General features: G+C 39.7%; 1 protein-coding gene across 1 annotated transcript in view; it reads left to right on the forward strand.

The window, feature by feature from the left end:
- Positions 1–23,342, forward strand: part of PDC (phosducin) — a 155,344-nt gene that overhangs the window by 115,036 nt on the left and 16,966 nt on the right. The window contains exon 3 of the mRNA XM_078642576.1: positions 14,745–14,905. Within this exon, the coding sequence (XP_078498702.1) occupies positions 14,745–14,905 (161 nt within the window). The remainder of the gene's footprint in view (positions 1–14,744; positions 14,906–23,342) is intronic.

A 23,342-nucleotide genomic window follows, 5' to 3' on the forward strand; every position in this document is an offset into this window, starting at 1 on the left:
GCTATTATAGGCCGCGGCGGGGCTCCCAACTTCGGCCGTCCCCCCCGAACTCTGTGAGCACGTTCGATCGTGAAAAACCTGCTCAGTCCCTTAGGTGCAAGATGGCGAACAATTAAGTCCTCAACAAAGAGGTCAGCTGACGGATCTTCCGCCTTTTCCGGAACCCCTATGATACGGACATTGTTCCGTCGAGCCCTCCCTTCATAATCCTCGAGACGACGTAGAATGAGATCGCTGTTGGTCTTCAAGCGACGGACATCAGTCTGCAGATCAGTGACATCACCCGTCAGACTGGATGTCTTAATGTCCAAAGATTTAACTTTCTCATTAGTTTTGCCCAGATCTGCACGGATCAAATTGACGTCAATAGCCACAGTGTCAAGTTTATGTGCAAGAGCCTTAATTTGGTGTCCTAACGAGGACTTGATTCCATCGATCGCGGCCATGACATCATGCAGAGTCGACTCGATCGCCGAAGTAGGCGGCTCTCCCGTGCCAGCTCCACCGGGAGAACCCTTAGGCTGGGTATAGCGATCCATATTGTTAGATTGAGTGGAGCCACCTCGCTTAGGTTTCAGCCTATCACCCTCCGGTTTCCCCGCCATCAGGGGAGATGGGTTAGCGTGATTTGATGAAGCCCATCAGGAAAATGGCGACCCCTGGCCTCCACGGGCGAAAACAGCCCCGGCCAGAGGGCCCAAGTCGAATGATCTCCAAATCCGGTGAAAGCAATCAGAATCACATACGTGGGTGATCAGGCGGCTGTCTGTAGGCACAGGGTTAGGCTTGTTCCCAGCCACAGGTCACTTTGAAGGCGAAACCGAAAGTGAAACCAATCAGACCGGACGTGCCAATCCCCTTAGGCCGATGTTGTTCAACTTCAGCTCGGATAGTATGACCACTCCACAGCCGGGCATTACGGAGGCATAGGCCGCAATCTTCAAGGCACCGTAACTCCGGCTCCCGGGGTCCGATTGAAAATCCGAATGCCGATTTTGCCTCACGCGTGGTTCGTCTTCACGAGAACATCAATGAAGAACAGGATATAGGACAGGATAGATGCGGGAGGTTGCGAGCGTCTCGGGAGCCCTAAGCTCACGCGGCCATCTTGGTTGCGCGCGAAGCTCCTCCCCATATATGCATACATTGATGAAACATTATCGTTCAACCTAATTCAGCATCCTGCATATATAAGGATCATTTAGTGCTAAGAGCATCATTTCTAGCAACTACACAGACAGAATTGCACCTGTTTACACATCATATGTAAAGCTTCAGTGGTGAAATGGAGCAGATAGGCTTTTAGGGTAAAATTATACTCTTGCAAATGTTAATAAATCCTTTAGTGATAACAAAATATAATATAAATATAAATATGCAGGAATTTTGTAAATCTATACACTCTTTTGTCTCAAATTCATTTGGATTAATACATATCTCTCAATAGAGGATGGTTCTAAGTTAAACATCAAATGCGATTCTCAATTTGCGAATGGTTGATATATATATATATATATATATATATATATATATATATATATATTAAACTTTAATTTCTTAGTGAGCATTCTGTGTTAGTAACCATAAATTCTATAATAATGACTCTCTGCATCAGTAGTGTCAGATGTAACACGTGCAGGAATCAAGAAGACAAGTAGGATTCATGTCAATGAATGAGCATTTGTAGAGCGCGGCACTGTAACCTCTGTGGGTATCTGGATCTTGGGTTGCGAGTTTTCAGTCGAAAAGCCAGGTCTTGAGGAAACGGCTGGAAGAGGGAAGGAACAAGCAGAAAAAGACAAAACAGAGAGCAAAATAATTGGCAAGCTGAAAAGGCAAAACAGAGGGCAGAAAAAATTTGCAAAGTGCATATTCATTTTACATATCAGGCATCACTCATTATTAGATTTTAGTGACGTGTTCAGAGTGGGCAACTTTATGCTGCACCAATAGTTAGGGATGGAGACTATCAGCAGAAAACATCTTACAATGCGGCTCATCTCTTACATGAATGACAATATCATAATACAGACACAAACAGTGTGCATGTCTGCAATATTAAATAAAATTGTACTGTATATTTGTACAAAATATGCTTTTCTGGTTTTGCGTTTTGCATTTTGCTATCATTTGCCACTATATTTTCAAAATAATGTCACGTCTCTTGACCCAACTACCTTGAGTAGGTCAAGCTCCTTCAATGCTCCCACACTCTCTTTTCTCCATCAGCAGCGTTTAAAAAATGTTATGCATGTTTTTATAACTTGTAGAATCTGACTCCTTATAACCTCCAAGAGGTAACCATTGGCTATTCTACAGTCTCCGTCAAAACACAGATGTGCCTTTGTTTTACTTACCCTCCTATTAGAGGACGTTTTAGTGAGGCACAGTACTATGCTCCACAAACTGCCATATATAATTCTATACACTGGTGTGAATTCGAAGTTACAACCCTAAAGACATTTTGAAATTTGTTATGAAGGGTAACATCACACCTGCCTCTACAAAATCCTATTTCAGGATTTGCCGAACAGACAAACAACTATTAAAATAACTGAATTGTTGACTATAAAACAACCAGAAAAATGGAGGATCCGGGAGTCAAATTAATTTTACTCTACAGTCGTCAAAGCCACAAAATCTATTATATGACTGTAAATTCTGGAATATTATTGAAAAGGACTATATTTTAAAACTTTAGAATACTATCAAACTATGGCGGTATACAGAAGAAAAATAAATCTACACAAAATATTGGTACATGCTGAAAGAAACACAAAAGAGGTGTAGGGAGTTCCTTATCTGTACCCAAAAATAAGATAATAGAGATATACAAAGTACATTTTCTGAACCTAAAAATGGGATATTCCTTTGTTTAAATAGTGCCAAAAGCAACAATAAGTAATAAAAGGGATTTCAGCAAGCATGAACTGACATGCAGCAGTAATAACGTGATTTATATTATCACGTGTGCTTGTGGGAAAATGTACATGAGACAAATATCCCAAAAAATTTGAATAAGACTGAATGAACGCAAAAAGAACATAGATAAACATAGATAAACAATGAATTTGTGAAATGCGCTACTCAAGAATAAAAATTCAATTTCAAGTATGTCAACAAGTAAAGATGAGAAGGTAGCATTAGAAACTTTTTGCTGCATTGTGAATGTAGGTGTATATACTTACTGCAAACAATACAACTGATAAGATTAAATGATTGCTTGAAATTGTCATTTTTTTGCATAAAAGAGTAACACTGAGATCCACAATGAAAAATTTGTTATCTGAATAGTTTACTTATGAATTATAATAGACACTATTGAAAGACCAATCGCAGAAGAATTTGCCTAAATGACGGACTAAGAAAATTTTAATTCCCAAGCCCTACGGTTAAACACAGTTTCAGAAGCCACAGGAATTAACGAACTGATTCAGTGTCTCTTTTACTGATGAAACCAATTAATTTGTCAGAAAGAAGGTGTTTGAGGAAATACAAGATTTGTATGGCAGCTGCTTTTTATTAAGTTTCCCGTGGAACTATTATTATGCTGTTAGCCTATAGTTTGCCAGGACAGATTCATCAAATCCTTGCTTCTTTTGACTTAAAGTGTGAAGATTTTAGTTTACTGGGAAGATGTCCAGTTAAGAGAAATTAATTGATGCTTTCTCTGCCAATAATTATCGTAGGCCTAGCTAGGATGATTTTAATTTTTGGAATGGAGATAAATTTGATTAGTTCTGTAGTCGATTGAAAGTGCATTAAACATGAATAGTTTTGATTCGGTCGTTTTGGTGTATACATAATGTTTGTAATAAGAAGTGAGGCTTTAAACAATTAGCTATTTCAATGAAGTGATCAACTAGAAAGATGAAGGGCTTTTGAGCTTAATTATTGCAGTGTGAATTTCATCTCTGGTTAAATAATTCAGATATCATTTTAAAGGGCCTCTTGATTTGGCTTGCATAGTACAATCTGCTCTATCAGTAGTTTGATCTCTCGACTTTCTTGGTAGTTCTTTAATATACTCTGTACAGTCTCGCGGCTGATTGTTCACATTAGTGTTTTGACTTTTGCTCCACTGTACTTTAAATATTAATTCTAAGATCTTTTGCAATTTTAGAGGTGTGTTGAGCCAGCGCTCTTCCTAATGATGTCGATTTTGTGAATCTTTTTATTTTTAGCATAATCACTTTGTTGAAAGTCTTCAAAAGAAATTGGTGAAAGTGGTTGATATTCATCAGAGGGTTTGGTAGCTATTTGCCGAAAAGCTGTACCCTAAGTGCATCCAGCTTCACTTTGTTTCAGGGTCTAATCAATGTATTTGTGTTTGAGGAAGGCAAAGGTCAAGGTGGAGTGGGAAGGTGGAGACTGAAGTAGATAATATGAAGCTCACTCAAGGTTGTGGGGTTGTTTCATTTGACTAAGATCAGTCCCTTTGGCACTATGATTGCCTTCAGGGTTCATGGTGTTAAATATATTAAACCGTATGTATACTTATCTTGACAATATCTTGGTAGTCAATATCTTTGCTACTATTTGTTTTAGCGGATTATTTTTTCTAAGAAATTCTGATACTACGCCAGTGTAGTGTGATATTTCTAATTTGCCGAACAAGGTGTTGAGATTCCGCAAGATAAAAAAGATTAGTTGGTCAGTCATTCTGTACTGTTTCTGATTTGTTTTTCTGGTGCTATATCTCTTTCTCCATTGTAGTTCAAGTATTTTAGTTCAAGCCTTATGTAATTTTAGATAGTGTTTAGCCCACTGGTTTCTTGAGGTATTTGAGCAAAGTCAGGTGATGAAAACTTGGGTGCCATCTGCCTACATTTGCAACTGGACCTGACAGTTAATCTGCACCTGCACAAATGGGAGCATGGACATGGTGAATAGTGTTATTGCATTCGTGTTGGCATATTTATCGTGCTTTCTATTTGCCTTCTAAGACCTAAAGTTCTTTCCAGCTAGACTAGTAAGTATCTCCTCTATTTATTGTACATGTTGTTCTACCCTAAGGCATTTTGGGATTAGCAGAGAACTGTGAATATGGACAGAGGCGGTCACTAGGCTAGCAGAGATGGGTTCTCAGCCAGGTTAGCGGTTTTGCAGCCCAGCTACTACACTTTAAACAACCGCATAAGTCTTTTAAAGAGCGCGGTGTGGTCTATAATATCATACATCACTAAGAAATCTAGTTGAGAGAAGTTGGTTAACTGTCATGCAGGAGTAGTGAGGAGTCATTTTCTTATGTAAGCTAATGTGGTTTGAGTATCCCTCTTTTTGTGTGACCACAGACTGTTAGTTGTGAAGAGCCTCATTTTGTTCAAGGTATTCCAGAAATTCTTTTCCAAGACTTTTGCTGAGGTAAAGAAGAATTGAAAACAGACGATAATTTTACAAGATATGCAGGACTGTAATCAGTGTCTTCCTAAGTGGGGTGACAGTTGTTTGTTTCTCTGTGCATGCCATCTCTATTCAGAATAAAGCATAATTTAGGTTCATGACATTGGTAGCTAATGATGGAAGGAATTGTTTGAAATAGGATGAAGTACATGGCTCCAACAGTAGATTGAAAGATTTAATTTTTTGAGCATGCTTCAGGTTGTCAACCACTTTCATGGGTTTGAATAGTGTGAGTTTGATCTTTGCTGGTAAGGAGTTATTGATGTTGGCTGAGGAAAGGATTTGTTTGACCAAGATAGAGTAGTATATTTATTTTTGATGAAAAGAATAGAAGAACTTAACAATGTTGTTGAGTTGTGGGAGGGTTCTATGCAGTCTTTGATGTGTTGTTTAATTCTTTAAAAATGCTAAGGATTTTCTTTGTTTTGTTTGGAGTTTTATTGATTGTAACATTTTTCTTTAACAATGGCAAGTCACTTTCAGTGGTTCTTGCTCCCTTTTCTGCATACAAGCTCATCAACCATGATGTCCTTCAACGATTACAGTAGCAAGTCTAATAACAGGAGTGAAAAATATAAGCGTCAGTTAAAGAAAGTATATCATAGTGTCGCAGACAATTTGCTGATGCCAACTAAACCTGTAGGACTTGACCTGACACTAGAAGAGCTATCTTGAGATTGCTGGATTGATCGAGTCCTGAGCCTCAAAAATAAATTAGAACCATGATAGTGGAATAGTGGAACTTCCCGACCATGCAAAAGTGTATTTTGCTTTCAAATAATCTGCACTGAATCCTGCTTTGTCGCAGGGATTCCGTTCTCATACAGAACTGTGCATAGAGACTTGGAACCTCAGTGAATTAGGATGTACCAAAACTCACCTTAGTACCCAAAATCCCCTACCAGACTAGCTACAGTGTCTCATTGGTTATTACAAACTCCCAATGTTTAGACAAACCAGAACATGGACTTAAAACACCTCAGGCAATGTGGAACACATGAACACTCTTTCGTTATACAATCATTTCAATCCAGAACAAGGAGTAAATGAGGACGTGTGCACATTTGAAATGCTTATTTTCTAATGCAGTGTTCTCAAGCGCAGTATCTTAGCTAATACAAGCAAACATATTATAAGCAACAAAGTAATCAGCATAGTTACTAGTCCATAGAATACAAAGGGAGAAAGCATGTTAAAATGCTAGAGGGAAGAAGGCTAAATTGCACCTAAATCTCACCCTCCCTTGCTAGTATATTATATTATATCTAAGAAGGTCTCTTTGGGTTTTAGCAGGGTGGCCCCATACCTCAAGATCCTACTGGCAAGGGATCACATCATCTTCCACCAGCTCTCTGCATGCGAAGCACCATCAAGTGTGTGTATTCTCTGTGCGTTGCAATATTAAACGCGCCTAAAGCCAGAACTTGGCCGCAGCTGCATGTATGTTATGTCTAGGACGTGCGAAGATCAGACCTCACAACAACCACTGTGTTGAGATATCCTTGAAGGCCTCGGCACTCACTGTACAGACACAGCTCACCAAGCAAGGCCGATATGAGAGCAACAACATATTATTCTCGTGTGAAGCCAAACATTCTACTAGGCTCAAAGCTAAAGTAACCATTATGTGTCGTGTGCAGAAGCAGCAGAAAGGTAAAATGGCGTTTAAACTCCTAATAAGCTCATGCTAACTTAACACAGCGTATAGGCAAAGCATATCTATATGACAGCTTGAGAGTGAGAAATTAAATGGCAGTGTCTCCAGAGTATGTTTTATTATCAGTCATACAGATAAACCCAGAAATTGCATTACCCATATGTGAGGATTTTTTTAGGAGCCAGATGAACTTCCCCGTGACCGAGGTTGCAAGCGTTAGAGGTGGGTGGAGATTGTAGCTAATAAAAGGGCTGTGTTTGTCTACACCTGTGTATGAAAAGAACATTAAGGGCCGGATTTAAATCTTGGCAAATGGGTTACTCCATTACAATGGTGATGGATATCGCGTCTGCCAAAATATAAATCCCATAGGATATTATTGGATTTATATTTTTGTGGGCTAGATATCTGTCACCGTTTTGACCGACCAACCCATCTGCCGAAATGTTAGCCTTGGATAGCTAAGTAAAAGCTGCAATTATGTGCAAATATCAGGCATAGATTTAGAGAAATCATGGGTTCTCGAGTGCAATTGCAGAGCTTGTCTTTAGCGGGCATGTGGCAGGGCTTCAGAGAGGAGTGCCACCAGTACAGGGGGGAACTGGCAGTTCAGGCTGGATTGTTCCTATTGGAATAGGACTGAGTCAGATTACATAATGATGGCTCTTGTCTGGATGGATTGGAATGTGGACCTAAATAATGACAAGATTATTTGAAGCATTCAGCCCATTACATTTAAGTTTTCCTTTTTAACGTTTGTCCATCATTTGATAGACAGACTAAATAGATAGATGTTTTCAGAGGCAGGGAAAGAGAATTTGGAGAGAATTATAAGTAGAATGAGGAGAAGATGGAATGAGGTGGTGAGAATTATGCTGGGAGAATCCTTTAAAATTGAATTTCTTTGACAGAAGAGACAGCCTGTGAAAAGTATGTCGCTGCACCATACTAAGAAGAGATACTTGTTAAAATCAATCAGCAAAACAACAGGACACATGGAAAAAGAAGACTACTCTTTAGACCATAAAATGGTTACTTTGCCATTGTAGAAACTGAATTAGCATGTACATTTGATGCTTGAAATATAATTTAAGATTGGCTGTAACCTAAAAATGAAATGGGCTAATGGATTTAGAAACTACAAGTAACATTGAGTCTAGATTAGTACAGAAAATACATTTTGATGAAAAAAATTATTTGGGCAGTGACACCTCATACTGAAATACCAGAAATGAAAAATCCATGTCATTAAAAGAAAACTCATATAGATGTAATTGAAGTACCAATATTTATAGTAATATTGTTCCTGGTCCTACCATATATTGAAAAAGATTTTTAAGAAAGTGTAATTCCAAGTAAAGTTTGAATACATGGATTTTAGCAACAAACAAATGGGCATTATTTCCTAACATTTTGCATGGGGGTTTGTCTGGCACAAAGCAATGAATAACATTGCACTGATATAATTACCATTAACAAATCCAGTAAGTGCAGTACAAAATTGCATAGGGCTGCAGGAGTTCTAATGCCATCCTTAGTACATCTAGGCCAAGCGCATGTGTTATCTGCTTTGAAATACTTCAGAGATGATAACGCATGTTGGAGTTGCAGAAGTGACAATTTATGGGTTATTATCAAGAATCTTCTAATGCGTTTAATCCCAAGGGGAACAAAAGAGTTGGAACCAAAAACCTTTATGATTGTTTAACTGAATTGGTATCTTTAAAAGAAATTCCTTGTGGCAAAGTCTGTGTGCTAACTATGAATTAAAAAGAGGCCCTAATAATGAATATTAAAGTAAGTACATAGGAAAATGTATGCATTTGTCATCTTCACTTGTTAGGGTCCTATTCTTCTGTCTGTCTATTAAAAATGGTGGACTGAATGGAACTAACTTTAATGATGTTTAAACTTTGTCATTGATTAGAAAATTACTGCCTTAAGTCCAGGATTAGCTATATTTGAAAAACTGAATTTATGAATAGTTTGTGATATGGTTTGTAGAAAAAGATAAATAAAAGCTACATTTTTTTATTCTTTAGTTATGCATATTACAATTGTCATATACAATGTATGAGTACAAAACCGAAAGGACTGTGAAACTCATCGCTTTTCTAAGCCAAATTCCTGTTAGAGATATAGTATCCCTTCCCATAGGTGCCTAGTAACACCATTTAAAATCTAGGAAAGTCCAGCCTCCTATTGCTAAAAAGAAGTCTTGTAAGAATCTTGAAATCAAAGCTTGATCATTAGAAGGATATTAGGTATTTCTTAGGTGTTATCTACACAAAAGATGAAATTGATGCCAAAGGATTTTGACAAATTGGTTAATTAACACATATTGTTTCCCCATGTGTAACTGATAACTGAGAAACAAACTCCTTAGCAATGTTTTTGAATTGTGTGAATAAGATCTAAATATAGCAATACTGCCAGAAAAGAAATACGATTTCTCTCACTAGAATATTCATAAATGCTGGGTTTCTAGGTTTCATTTCACTTTATCTCCAGATAAACAATGGTACTTGGTTATCTGTAATAATAATAATCTCATAATATTAAAAACTGTACTAATTGATAAAACATAATTTCAATCAAAGCATCTTCCCATCACTTAATATAAAAAACTGTACCCTATAAACTATTTAAAAACGTATCAATATAATCAAATCAAACCACTGAACATCAATAATTACAACAACATAATATTGCACATTTTAAAGTGACAGCATGCACAACACACTAGTTCCCTGTATATAACGACAAATATAAAATACGATAAAGATACTTCATTCGTTTCTACAGCGGAATATTACACATGTTGCATTTCAAAGTGCTACCATGCAGTACTTGCAACGACCATCATATTAAGAAAATGATACAGTGCATCAAAGGTTACTGTAATGGTGAAACTTCTATTGTACATTTCTTACACCTGTTGCATTTTAAATTGCTAACGCGCAGTAATTGTAACAACCATCATATTAAGACAATAATAAAGTGTATCAAAAGTTACTGTAACGGTGACACTTTTATTTTTACATTTCTAGTTATTACCCTAGCAACATAATCATTAGGATATACAGAATATAAACAAAATGGAACTATTAGGTTCCAAAGCCATTAAAATAGTGGAGCTTAACCTTATTATATCAGACATTTTTTCCAACTGCTATTAAAAATGTTACCAACTGACATAACGGAATCGATTCACCAGATAGTGACATCATTAAATTGATCTAACCCCGCTCATCAAAAAATGTGGTTTCACAAGTGTACGTCGAAGGTTAATCAGCTTGGGGCACACGCACACACTATATGTACTAAGGTTTCCTGTGGCCATCCACATAGTCTATAATTAGAATCTGGCCACTGCTTGATCCATGGTTGCGTGCCCTCCTTTGCTGGATTTATTCCCATACGTAAGCTTAAAAACATATTTTTAAACTTTGCTGAAAAAAAGCAGTCAAATACGGCTGAATATGCAGGGATTGGCATGAATTAATCACATACTATGCCAAATTTTTCTCTATAATGCATTTTTATCCAGTTTAAGTGATTCAGCTTTGATACTTTTTTTAAGATTAACTTATAATTGGGCCTTTTCAGATCTTGCAGTGCAATTTGCAGACCAATATCTCTTAGGGAGGTTAAAATCTAGGATCTCCATTTAACAGCATAGGAAGACTCATCTATTTCTTGCCAGCAAATGTTCCCAAAGGATGCAGGGGCTAATGAGGACAGAGCAACCATACATTTTAGAAAAGCTCCTTTTGCTACCAGGCACTGTCTCTGGAGACCAAACTCTAATCTTATTCTCGCTTGACACGCTGAATTAGCGATCCCAAAAGTTGCTTTGAAGAACTTGACTACCAGTAGATCCAGGATCTTCGCATCTTTCCCTCTTGTAATGGGTGAGCCACATATGAGGGTTGGTTGTAATTTAGCTTTAATAACTTTAAGAGTAAATTCATATGATTGACAATTCAGTGATTTTTTTCATCATTTAAAAGCATGAATCAAGGTCACAGTCTTGGCCCTTAGGTACTTAAAATGAAATTTAAAGGATACTCGATTATCGAACACCATCACTAAGTATCTATACGTCTTGACAACTTCAATTGTACCTGCTCTGGCCATCCATGAATTAAACTTCTGTTTAACATACCAATTTTTATCACTTTGTTTTTTTTATTACTTTCAGTTCAAGGCCATACTGTTGAGTATAGTCATCAAAGGCAGTAATAAGTCTTTGTAGGCCAATAGGATAGTATCATCAACATATTGGAGGTAGCTGATTTGTACCCCCTCATCCTAGGAACATGCCCATTAATAGCATCCAAATGCTGAGAAAGATCTGATAAAAAATAAATTAAAAATACAGGGTGCAAGAACACAGCCCTGCTTTAGGCCATTATATGTTCTAATCTTCCTCGATAAGGAATTGCCATCACCCAACTTGACTTGAACTCACGTATCAGTATACAAAAGAATAATAGCCTTCAACAATTTCCTTGAAATGCCCCGATCTAACAATTTTTTCCATAACAGGTTTTGTGGCACAGAGTCGAAGGCTGCCTTTAGATCAATAAAAGAAATATATACATTTTGTTTGTTTAAGCCAGCCCACTCCACGAGTAAGGTTAATGCCAACAGGTTAGTAGTGGTGTATTGACCTTTCCGAAAACCAGTTTGATTAAATGGAATAATGCTTTCCTGCGTTGCCCAATTTTCCAATTCTAACAACAGAGTGGATGCAAACACCTTTGCACCAACATCAGTCAACAAGATTAACCGATAATTGGCGGGATTGGCCACCAGGCCACTTTTCTAAATGGGTATGCTACCTTACCATGATTCTGGCACAATCTCCAGTGTCAACACTTCCCTGAATAAATTATACAAAATACCAGCCCACATGTCAACATTGGCATGGAACAGGGCATTAGGTAGCCCATTAGGTCCAGGGGCACCATTTGCACAAAGCCCATTCAACAGGGCCAATACTTGATTACAACTCAAGACTTCTAAATCAAGGTTTGGATCAAGCCTAGAATCATTGAGTTGGACTGTAGTAGTCAAATCCTGACACTCACCACTCCCTGAATTAGTTGTTAATATACTATTTTCCTCGTATCCATAACACATATCTGGTTGATTTACCATCTGGACCGATGAGCCATACAGATTAGCTATAAAAGTTACCCAACTGGCTTCTGATAAATTTACACAAAAAGCCCTACAGCCTCCCCTTTCAAGCTTGTTAATACCTGCCCAAACATTTTTTGCATTATTTTGCTTTGAGGCGGATAATAGACTATTCCAAAGCCCAGTTTGATATTTAAGTTTATCGTTCCAGACCTCTTGTTTATAAGTCTTTTTAAGTCCCTTCAAGTTTTCTTTATACACAGAATAGGTCTGATAAAATCTATCAGCATATGCCACGTGAACAGCTCTGTTAAGGGATTTCTTTAGCTTAAATAGCTTAGGAGGGAAACATATTTTCTGGGGGTTCAAATGGTTATTAATTTTTCTAGCCTTGCGGGCTACACATTTCCCCACGAGGCCTGTTGTAATAAAGTTCCATTTACTAATCATATTCATATCACCCTGTATCCCCTGGTCACATTCCTTAATTAGTGCCTTAGCTATTTGTGTAATGTCCTCCTCTTTAGCTAAATGCCATACCAACCTCTTCAGATTATATGCAGATTGTGCCATATTTGGAAGTTCATTAGGTTTAGAATGACACTTCACGAAAAGGTTACATTTAACAACCTGGGGGTTATGATCACGTTCAGGACGGGCGATTACCGTATAATCAGACATTTTTGATCTTAAGTTGTCTGATATAAATGTATAATCAATAATTAATCATTGTTTCGAATTTTTAAACGTGGGAGTGAACCTTGGTTTTTCTTCTAACCCCTTCCATGCTCATGACGAGCTCAGCTCGTCATGCAGCACAGTGCTCGTGTGCTTATGACGAGCTCATGACCACACCCGTTTTTATTGCTGTCCAGCACAGCAGGGGAATATCGCAAGCAGCGATGAGGTTAACTGGCTGACCCCAGGCTCAGACATAATGTCACAACATTCTTTTGCAAGTCCATCAGTCTTACAGTTTTCACCGGAGAACCAAATTAGTTGCAAATTAAAGTCACCTGAAGCTATTAAGCCAGCATCTGGGTGTTGGATTATTAGTGTGCTTAAAACATCTCGCAGGATATACAACTGTGTAGACTTATTTTTACTAGGCACACAGATGCATCCTATGTATTTGTTGACTGAGCGTCCGCTTTGTAAGTTTTGGTAATTACTCCTTGAGCAGTGGCAATATATAGACCTTTGATTCCTTCCTTGCTGGTTGCACAATGTGCAATCCCTCCCTGAATGTACTCCCGTAACCCTATGAGTCTTTTAGAACTTTCGCTTAGATTGCTGGGCACATGTTATGTTCTGTTATCTGGATTTATAGAGCGCATGGCTGCCCCAGCAACAAGGCATCAATGGAGTTTGATTCATCACTTCATTTTGCAAGTAAAGCTGCCTTATCAACTTGTAGTAGTATGGCATGATCACTAAGGTTGTCTATTCCTTCATCCAAACCACCTGTATTCAACTTCTTCCACATGGGCTGCCATTTTGTAAGATCTACTAACTAATTCTATTTAATATACTTACATTGGCATCAGATCAGTATCAGATGATTTCTCTTAGTTTCTTGGAACTGTTCTACTTCTGGAATATTTTGGCATCCAAGATGAAGGAAATGTATAAATTTCCTAAAACCCTTCACTAATGCCAGTGAGTATTTTGTGACTGAGTCACAGTTGGGGCCAGTATAATTATGCTATTTTATTGAACGAGAGTTCTGAAAACTGAAACTCTGCATAATGAACAATACCAGAAAAGATGGACACCAGTTTTTCAAATCAAAGAGGGATTTTGGTCTCATTTTCCGTGCTTGGTAGGACCAAATGTATTTGCTTTATCCAAACGCCCACCTTCTTTACCTGTGGAATAGTCAACATTCTATTGACAAAGTACCGCTGCTGAGGCAAATTGCTCCTCCCAATAGATTTTATGTGCGGAGTTGTCTTGTTCTCAGTATTAAAGCCACAGCTTTATTTATCCATTTATTTATTTGTTTTATTTTATTTATTAATCTAAGAGTTTTATATCGACCTGCGCAACACAGTTCGGTAACTTCAGATGGCTTAAGGCAATGAAATGAAGTTAAACTTGCTTATAGGAAGGGGAAGTTAGCAACTAGTGGGTTAGAGTGAGCCGCCATGATCAATATTCTTCAGATTGGCATGTATTGCAAGTTGTTTTTTGAGTTCTTACTTGGCATGTGTGATGCCCTGGTAGCAGATCAATGATTTTACCAGTAAACTAAAAAAGTCACCCACAGTGAGGTCTCACTGCCTGTAGTTGAGACATAAAGAGTAGGTTTGGAGCTCAGAGCGGTCTGTCTAAGAGCACGGGTAGTGCACGTCAAGCACACATCGACTGTGATTCTTGTGTTTTCCAGATTGGGTGCACTGGTACCAAATATGCTGATATCATTGTTACTGTAAACAAACTATTCCTCATTTTTGCTACCCATGGTACATGGAAAGATCACTTGTTATAAAATGTTGAACAGGAAGAGAATATTAATGCTGTTTTCTCAATACAGGCCCCAAGGGAGTGATCAAGGACTGGAGAAAGTTTAAGTTGGAAAGCGAAGACCTTCATTCCATTCCTCCCAGCAAGAAAGAGATCCTCAGGCAAATGTCCTCTCCATACAAAGCGCAGAGGAAAGAGGAGAAAGACACAAGGGAGAAGCTAAGCCGGAAGGTGAGGACATGTGACCGGAAAGCATGCACAACAGAAACAGCAGGGTGCATGGTATTAAGCCAACATGAGAGAAGCTGACATGCAGATAATGAGCGCTCAATTATGTAAACATTTCTAATACTCATAAACACATAAAAATATAATCACAGTGCTAAGCATTGCCATATGTCAGCAAGTATCGGAAAGAAACAGATAATAATGCATATTGTATTTTAGTCCTTCAATTGTTTTAGTTTGTGTTGACCTAACCAGGTCTACACCTATCAGAAAATACAAATGATAATGAAGGCTCCCAGTTTTATGATACTTCTTTTTTATTTGGCATTTGTATTTATCCTCATTTGTCATTTAGTCTGAATATATCCACATATTGTGTTCTGTGAAAAATAAAGTTGAGACAAGTTTACCATATGTTGGAGGTGGACCATTGTCGGGCTATACTAGAGAAGTCCATGCATGTTTCCTGGGATTGCATCAATGCTTGCTGTTCAGTTATGTCAAAAGCTGCAGAGATCGAGGCAGCAGTCCCTTAGCCATTGATAAGTGGTTTGTTGTTGGTTACTTGAAGAGTAACAGTCTCAGTGCTGCAGTGTAGCCTGGAGCTGGGTTGTTAGTTTTGTAGGAGCTGGTTCTTGGTAATCTGGGGTTCTGTAGTTGATTGGAGCCTGCTTTCTCGATGAATTCTCCAATGAGATGTGTGTGGGTGATGGCCCTGTATTTGAAGAGACTACACTAGCCATGGGTAGATGTCTTCAGCAGGGTTAAGATCTGTCCTTTTTTTAGGTCGCCTGGTAAAGTTCCTTGACAGAGGGAGGAGTTGAGGAAAGGAGTGATATATAGGAACTGTGTAGAAATAGGTAGAGCCTTGCATCTCTGATGAAAAGTACATCTAGGCTTTATAGTGTGATGATGTCAGCAATATCAGGTGCTTGGACAATTCCTGAGTGTGCACTAATGAGCATAACTTGAGGGGTTGGTTTGTGTGCCTTTAGGATGAGTGTGCTGCTTTAAACAAAGTTGAAGATTCCTTGGAGATTGAGACAGGAGGGCTCTGTTGTTTGCTAAGTGGCTGGGTGGGAAAGAGCATGTTGAGGGGCAGCTGCTTGTAGGGCTAGTTTGCTGCATGAATAAAGGCTGATTTGTTCTTTTTAAATTGGAATTTAAGTTGTGAAAACTCAAGAGTGTGAAGGCAGGAAGTAGCATGTCAAGGATTGGGCCTGGGATGCTTGTGGAGCACGTCTGCTGCTTAAATAAAGGCAGAGTGGTCACGGTGGAAAGGCTCACATGTGTGCTGGGCAGGAGGGAACAGGTCAAGCATTGGGCGGGGGGAGGGGCACAAGTCAGCATTGTTCGGCCACCTATTCAACAGCATTACTGAACAGGTAGCAATTTTGAAAATCTACTCCTAAAATTGTTATGATAGCAACAGCGTCACCATAGGTGAGCCAATAATTCAATTACCATAATTACATTTATAGTATTGCATTTAAATTGCATTTATATAGCGCTTGGTACTCCTGAAGAGATGTCGTAGTACTCATTCCTAGGGACGATTTGCAGAGGATTTTGCAGGCATGATTGTAATTGCATTATAAAAGCCATTTGCAATTTCACATACTAACTCCTAGTTTCAGGATTACAAGTACAAAGTGCATTGATGATCTGGCAGTATGATGGTTTTTACCCACTCGTAGATAAAGGATTTTAACGATACCTAGTTACAAAGGGGCGGTACAAAATGCACCGAACACCCTCAGACACATACACCTGTGTGTATTCACAAGCATTTTGGAGACGGTTTTCCATCGTGAATACACATTAAGGACTTGAATCCGAAGGAACAAGACATAATGGTGGCTGAAATATCAAAGGGCTTCATGTATGAATCTTGTTTGGATGTCGCAAACAGCCCGATTCTCAGAATCTGGCAGTTTGCTGCCACAAAAACGCATGTTTGAATGTACAAAACCCAAATTGTGATTCAGTAACTTATTACCAAATCGCAATTTGGGTTTGTGGTTGGGTATTTGAAAGGGATATTTTTAGGGGGTCTCTTCCAAATACTGATTCGCAGTGGTGTGCATTAATGTTTTACAACTGAATTTTTTACTGCCACCTCTAAGGAGTTGGTAACCATTTGCGAACACGAATGAGTCCCCTTCCCCTTTGAGAATGTGAAAAAAACATTTTTTGAGAACAAGCAGTGGTTCCGCGGACCTTTACCTACTCCAAAAAAATGAGACAAAAAAGTTTCATTGTTCTTTTTAACCGCCTCCCGTTTTCCTTTAAGGAAAATGGGCTGCATATTAAAGAAAAAATAATTTCTTTATTAAAAAGCAGTCACAGCCATGGTGGTCTGCTGACCCCAGCAGACCATCATTCCTGTGATTCCTAATGGGTCACAAACTGCAACCCATCTTATTAATATTCCATAGGCAGGCTGATTTGCACCCCACTAGGAATCACAAATTGAAACTCAACAAGTTTCATACCTTAGGAACAGCGATTTCCTAATTGCAATTCAAAGAAAATCGCAATTTGGAAATCGCTATCCCCAGATTTTGTACATCTGACCCAAATTTATTTCCTACAGATTGACTGGTTATTGTGATTTTAAGAATAGCAGTAAAACATTGGAATATAAATAAGTTATTCCGTTCGCAAAAGCCTTGAGAAAGTTTCATGGCTAATCCGCTTGAGTGGAACAGGTGTAGGCTGAACTCAGTTTCTTCCGCAGTTCTTCAACTGATACTTGCGTTGAGTTACGGCCACATTGTTTTCCCGGGCCAACTGTCCGAGAAAATAGAGCAACTACATATAAAGGCTTACTGAAAGGTATTTAATCTTCCCTACTCAATCAGGCGCCCTCTGATTCGGCTGGAGTTCAATATTCCAGCGATGGACATTGAATGTAAAAAAGACTTCATTAAACTGCACCATAGGGTGACCAAGGCAGACCTTGACACAATTAGAGAATCACTAAAAGTAGTTTTCCAGGACAATGACAGTGCTTGGACTAGGTACCTCTTAAAGGATAATGATACTCTGTCTATAACCGACATACTGCTTACAATGGCCAGCCTGAAAAGCCTGCTAAAGAAACAGGGCAAATGTATCTCAAGGCTCCAGGACCTCAAACGAATCAGTTATATTCCTAGCGCTGATGGCTTCGTCTAGTCACGCAAAATTACAGTAAGTCAACCTTACTTGAAAGCAAGGCTAGGGAGGACTGCCCTCCAGAACATATTGAAAACTAGGCTCATCACATTGCCAATTCAAGACTACAGGACCCATTGGAAACACAGTGTGCCTGGGAACAAGGGACGTCGCCTGTGTCATTACTATACAGAATCAGCAGGGCACATCATTTGCTGCTGCATAGTGTTGCATGGTCAAAGGCAACTATTTTTAAGGTCTCTGTTCTTGCAAAACCGTGTGAGAACCTGCAAAGTGGCCCTAAAACTCATCTTTACCATTACAGAGCCGACAGCCCTCACACGAATTGGCAAGTTCCACGCAGAAGCAGCAAGGACCCCAAGTACTACCCAAGCTCTGGAAACTAAAGTCCATAACTTACAAGCCAAAGCTCCCTAAGGGCCATGGGAACTTCAAGTGAAGGTGCATCTTATACGAACTGGTTACGACGAGCTTAGTTACATATGATGCACAACTCCTAGGGAGTGCTCTGGCATGCATCAGCATGGATATAGGTCTTACCCCTCTAGGGGCCAGCACTCGGTACTGTTTCCATCTAGTAACCCTATACAATCTCATGGTGGGGCCTTCTGCACAATCATGCGCCAAAGAGATTTTTACTCCACTGGGTAGGGATTTGGTGATGCCTACCACTCTAAGGGTGGGCACACAGTTCTGTCCTAATATAGCAAGCTTACAAAATGTCTTGGTGGGGTCTTCTGTAATGGCACGTGCCAAACAGTCGGAATCTCTGGGTGGGGCTGTCTGTACAACCATGCGTCGAACAGGCCGATACTCTACTGAGCATGGAATTGGCACCGGGTAGAGCACCGCTCCTACAGGTTGAACCAATCATTGACAGCTGTTCTGTATATTTTAATCTCATGCATGCTTGCACGTTATAATATTGCATGCTCATTCACCTCATAGCTTGGCGTTTGTGCAAGCGTTGTTTCACCTCACACAGGTCATGTAAACAACCATGACGGTGTACCTGGGGAGGTTGTTACCTTCGCCTTGCGATTAATGTAATGACATTTAAAAAATATTTATATCACACAATTTTAAGGTATAGCTATGATATCCTTTACTTTTATATTTATTGTGTTTTTAATGCTATACATTTTTGTATAAGATTTTAAGTAATCATACAATAAAGATACATGCATTCATTCACCAGTAGAGAACCATGTTTTTTATTGCATATGAGATTCACTTTAATACATATATAAATATAGTAAGTCTACTTCCTCTGGGCCTCCTTTCCTAACAGTGTGACAGGTTCTGCACCCCAATTTAGTATGCAGACTCTTGTGTCCCCTGCGCTGTCTACCACTTCTGGACCACCTCTCCTAGTTGAAGGTGCAGGTTCTGCATTTAGGTTTCATAGCCTTCGCAGTCATACCTGTTGATTGAACAGGACACTTTAACTCCCGCACGCTACCTCTAGAGGTAATCAAAAGTTCTTTTGTCAGAGCTCAACCCCGCACAAAATCGGTCTATTCTAGGAGGTGAACCTGATGTGTTGCTTGATGCATGGAGCACAATGTAGACCCTTTGAAGGCGCGTCAGCCTAAAGTCCTTAAAGGCCTCCATTTTGCTCTATCCTTGGCCCAGCAGGGGTGTTCAGTGGACGCCGTCAAGGGATAACTTGCTGTCAGGTTGGCTTTTCTGTGCCTTTCGGACCAGCCATCCCTTTTCAGATCACCAATAGTGATGAGGTGTTTGAAAGAACTTGTATACTTCCACCAACTCCCTTTGTTATGTCCTAACCGGACTTACACCTGTTTGTGACCTTTGGGATGGGGGTTCCCCTTGAGCCACTTCATAGTTTCTAGTTGTGCCTGTTCAAAACAGTTTTTGTAATGGCCATTACCTCGGCGAGTCTCACAGTGAGTTACAAGCACTCAGTGTTTGCCTGTCATTCACATACTTCAGCATGGACAAACTGGACCACAAACACTATATCGGTTTTCCTACGAAAGGTAATGACCCCTTTCCATCTGAAGCAATCCATTACCCTTCCCTCCTTTAACATTCTGCCTCATCCAATCAAGGAGCAAGTGAGATTGCAGATTTAATATTGACTATAGGTCTTATGATAAGCACTTTGTTGGGTTTGCAGGTAGTAAGAAAGACCTGACAGTCCAGAAAAAGTCTTTGTTCTGTTGAATAATACTCTGTATAAAAATGTACTGTGCCATTGCCAAAAAGGAAATGCTGTCACTCTACCAGAGCAAAGACTTCAACATCAGCGCTTTACACAAGTGTTCCTATAACTGAGATTTGACGTGTGCCGAGATGGTCTTACCATCATTCTGTCATTAACCATTATTGCTCCTGCTCAGAGGTGAAAAAGGATGGCCGTGTCTCATGTTTCATTCTCCAGAATTTCCTTGTTTGACTGTTCCTTCAGGCCCCCTCCTGGAAGGGCTAATGCTTTGGAATCTCTTCAATAGGTGAGGGATCTGCAGGTAGAAGTATACGTTAGCTGAAAAAGTTACATACGTTCGCTAACAATTTTTTGGGGCGGACACTCTGTCTACCTTGTAGATTCCTCACCAATCCCACATTCCCAGTTCTGATAAATGGTTTAAAAATGTTCCAGTTTGGATTGTTTCTCTGCGTTGTCTCAGATAGATCCTCATTTCTGTCTCTAAGAGAACAGAAAACAATGTTCTGCACCAGAGCGCCTGCCATATGGCTACAGTGGCATTGCTTTAGATGCCAGAATAGAGCCAGCACTTCCTACTGGCACACAAGAGCCATGAAAAGCATCTGATTCCATATCGGTTGGAAATATTTTACAGGTGAGATATCTAAGGTCAATAGAGTATCCACCCTAATAATTGTTACTGAAGGTAAGCTATGTTGTCTTGGTTTGACAGATTTTAAGGTTTTGACCCATTCTATCCCAGGGTGATCAGGAAACCTACTAAATCAGAAGAAAGAAGTTAAAAAAAGAAATTTTATTGGGTGGGACTGGACTGTCCCATGCTGGCATTGTGATGGTGCCTGGATACACTAGGCCCTCAACATTCTTGCCACCTCCAGCTTCTTTGGAGCCCAGTGGGTGGGGTCGGGGGTGGTTATCACCAATGTAACCACCTATGAGCGGAGTGATGAAAAGAACAGTATATACCTGGGAATGGTGTTAGAAATAATGGGTAGAACGGGTAGTCTGTCCTGGTATCGGGTTATTCACCCTAGCACCAGTCATTTGGCCGCCATGGTGAAGAAGAATAGGGGTTTTACCCCTCTGACAGCTTTGTCAAAACTGTTCTCAAAAGAAATCCCAGTTGCATCTCATTTTCCATGGAGACTAAATGCAGTATTTGTGCTCTGGTCTGCTAGCACCCACGTAGCTCTCCCACCCCTGTGTATCATATGCCTTGTGTGCATTCCAACATGCTTTCTTACGGAAATGCCCTGCAAATATCTGAGTATTTGAGCCAATGGCAAATTTCTGAACATTCCTATTCCCACATTTCTCCTGAGAAACTTTTTACCTTAGATGTGTGGTTGGCCTAATGCTTGTGACCGGAACACACCAAAACTGTAACCATGCAAATACCACATTGACAGTCTCATTTTAGACACGTTCCTCACTGGTATGATAAGCCTACCCACAAATGAAGCATAACATTGCATCAGTAGTCGTGTGGAAATACAGGATGGTAGGACTTTTGTTGTTTGCTGGAAGTTGTGAAATGTTATGTTATGTAAATATGAGAATTTGTTTTTTTCACTCATACTTTCACATTTGGGAATGAAAAAGTGGTGGGATCTAGGCCAGCCAAACAGCCCAGGATTTCCACATGTCACTAGCTTTCAGAAAAGCGCAGGGTTAGTTAGTTTCCCTAGGTATCGATCAATCTGCCTCTGAAAACTGCAGCAGGCAAGTGGGGTCAGAAAAAGTAGTGGAATCCAGTCAAATCATATAAGCCTGGCCTCCCATATGTCTGCTAATTGCCTAGAATTCGGAAATGTCTCAGGTTGGTATGATTCTCTAGGCACCAGCTGACTCCAAGTCCAAAAACCGCCCCAACCCTACATCCCAAGAATTTATGTAACTCAACACACATTTCTAGATGTTTATACTGTATTGTAGAACTCTGGAACTTTACCCTTCAGAATTGTGAGGAAACTTTGTTGCTTCACCCAAAGCTTGACTTTTGTAACAGCATTCTGCATTTTAAAAAAAAATAGTGGGATTTCATTATGACCTCGCCACTGTAGACTCCCCGATTAATCACAGCACTGTGACCAACCAACCCACACAAAAGGAGAAATCCTTGACCTCATCATCTCCAAGGAACCATCTCCTTAGAATCCATAACTCCTTGTGATTGGTTGGACCATCACAGCATCCTTTTCTATATTAACAGGGAGGTGATATTGAGGAGGGCTCAACCCATCAAATCAATCAAAGATTCTGAAACGAGATCTCAGATCAATTAACCACGACAAACTAGCTGCTCATTGTAAATCCATCCTTTCCTCCCAAGCTGCCCTGGTTGAGGTACAAACTCTCACAGACCACTACAATTCGAGCATCGTTAAGATCATGGACAACATTGCTCCACTCAAGCTTAAAAATACCTCATCAAAAATTTCCAAACCATGGTACAACAAAAACTTAAACTCTGAACATCGCAATCTTAGAGCAGCTGAAAGATCCTGGCGTTCCAATCCTTCCTCGGATCAACTAAAACTTCTGAGAGATGTCAGAGGCCTTTACAACAAACAGATCAAGAAAGCTACGGTTGACTACTTCAGATTACAACTAGATTAAGCGGCAAATCGCCCCAAGAAACTCTTTGAACTGGTCAAACAACTATCTGTTACCGCTCCAAGCCTCTCTGATTTGACTGGTCCACTCACCAAAGCTCCCTGTCTCCATGTCCCCCACGTTCCCGGAATGTATCAATGTAGTAAACCAAGAACCCCAACCTCCTTCCCCAAGCAGGGCTGTGGAGGAGATCCATCTGTGTGAGCAGGAGACCTCCCCCTCCCACCCCCTTCTGCTTGCGGCAATTCCAGGCAAGGCCCAACATAGGGCCCTGACTAAACCACCAACTGTAGATTTTACAACTGCGGGGGGTTCGGTAAGACCTGATCTATCCCTAAACCTGATATTCTGGAACGTAAATGGCTTGCGCACTAAGGTTGCCCTTCCACCTTGGCTCTTCACCATAAAGTCTTATAATATCTTATGCCTGCAAGAAACGTGGTTAACTGT

This window comes from Lissotriton helveticus, chromosome 1_1 (assembly GCF_964261635.1).
Source record: "Lissotriton helveticus chromosome 1_1, aLisHel1.1, whole genome shotgun sequence".
Lineage (NCBI taxonomy): Eukaryota > Metazoa > Chordata > Amphibia > Caudata > Salamandridae > Lissotriton > Lissotriton helveticus.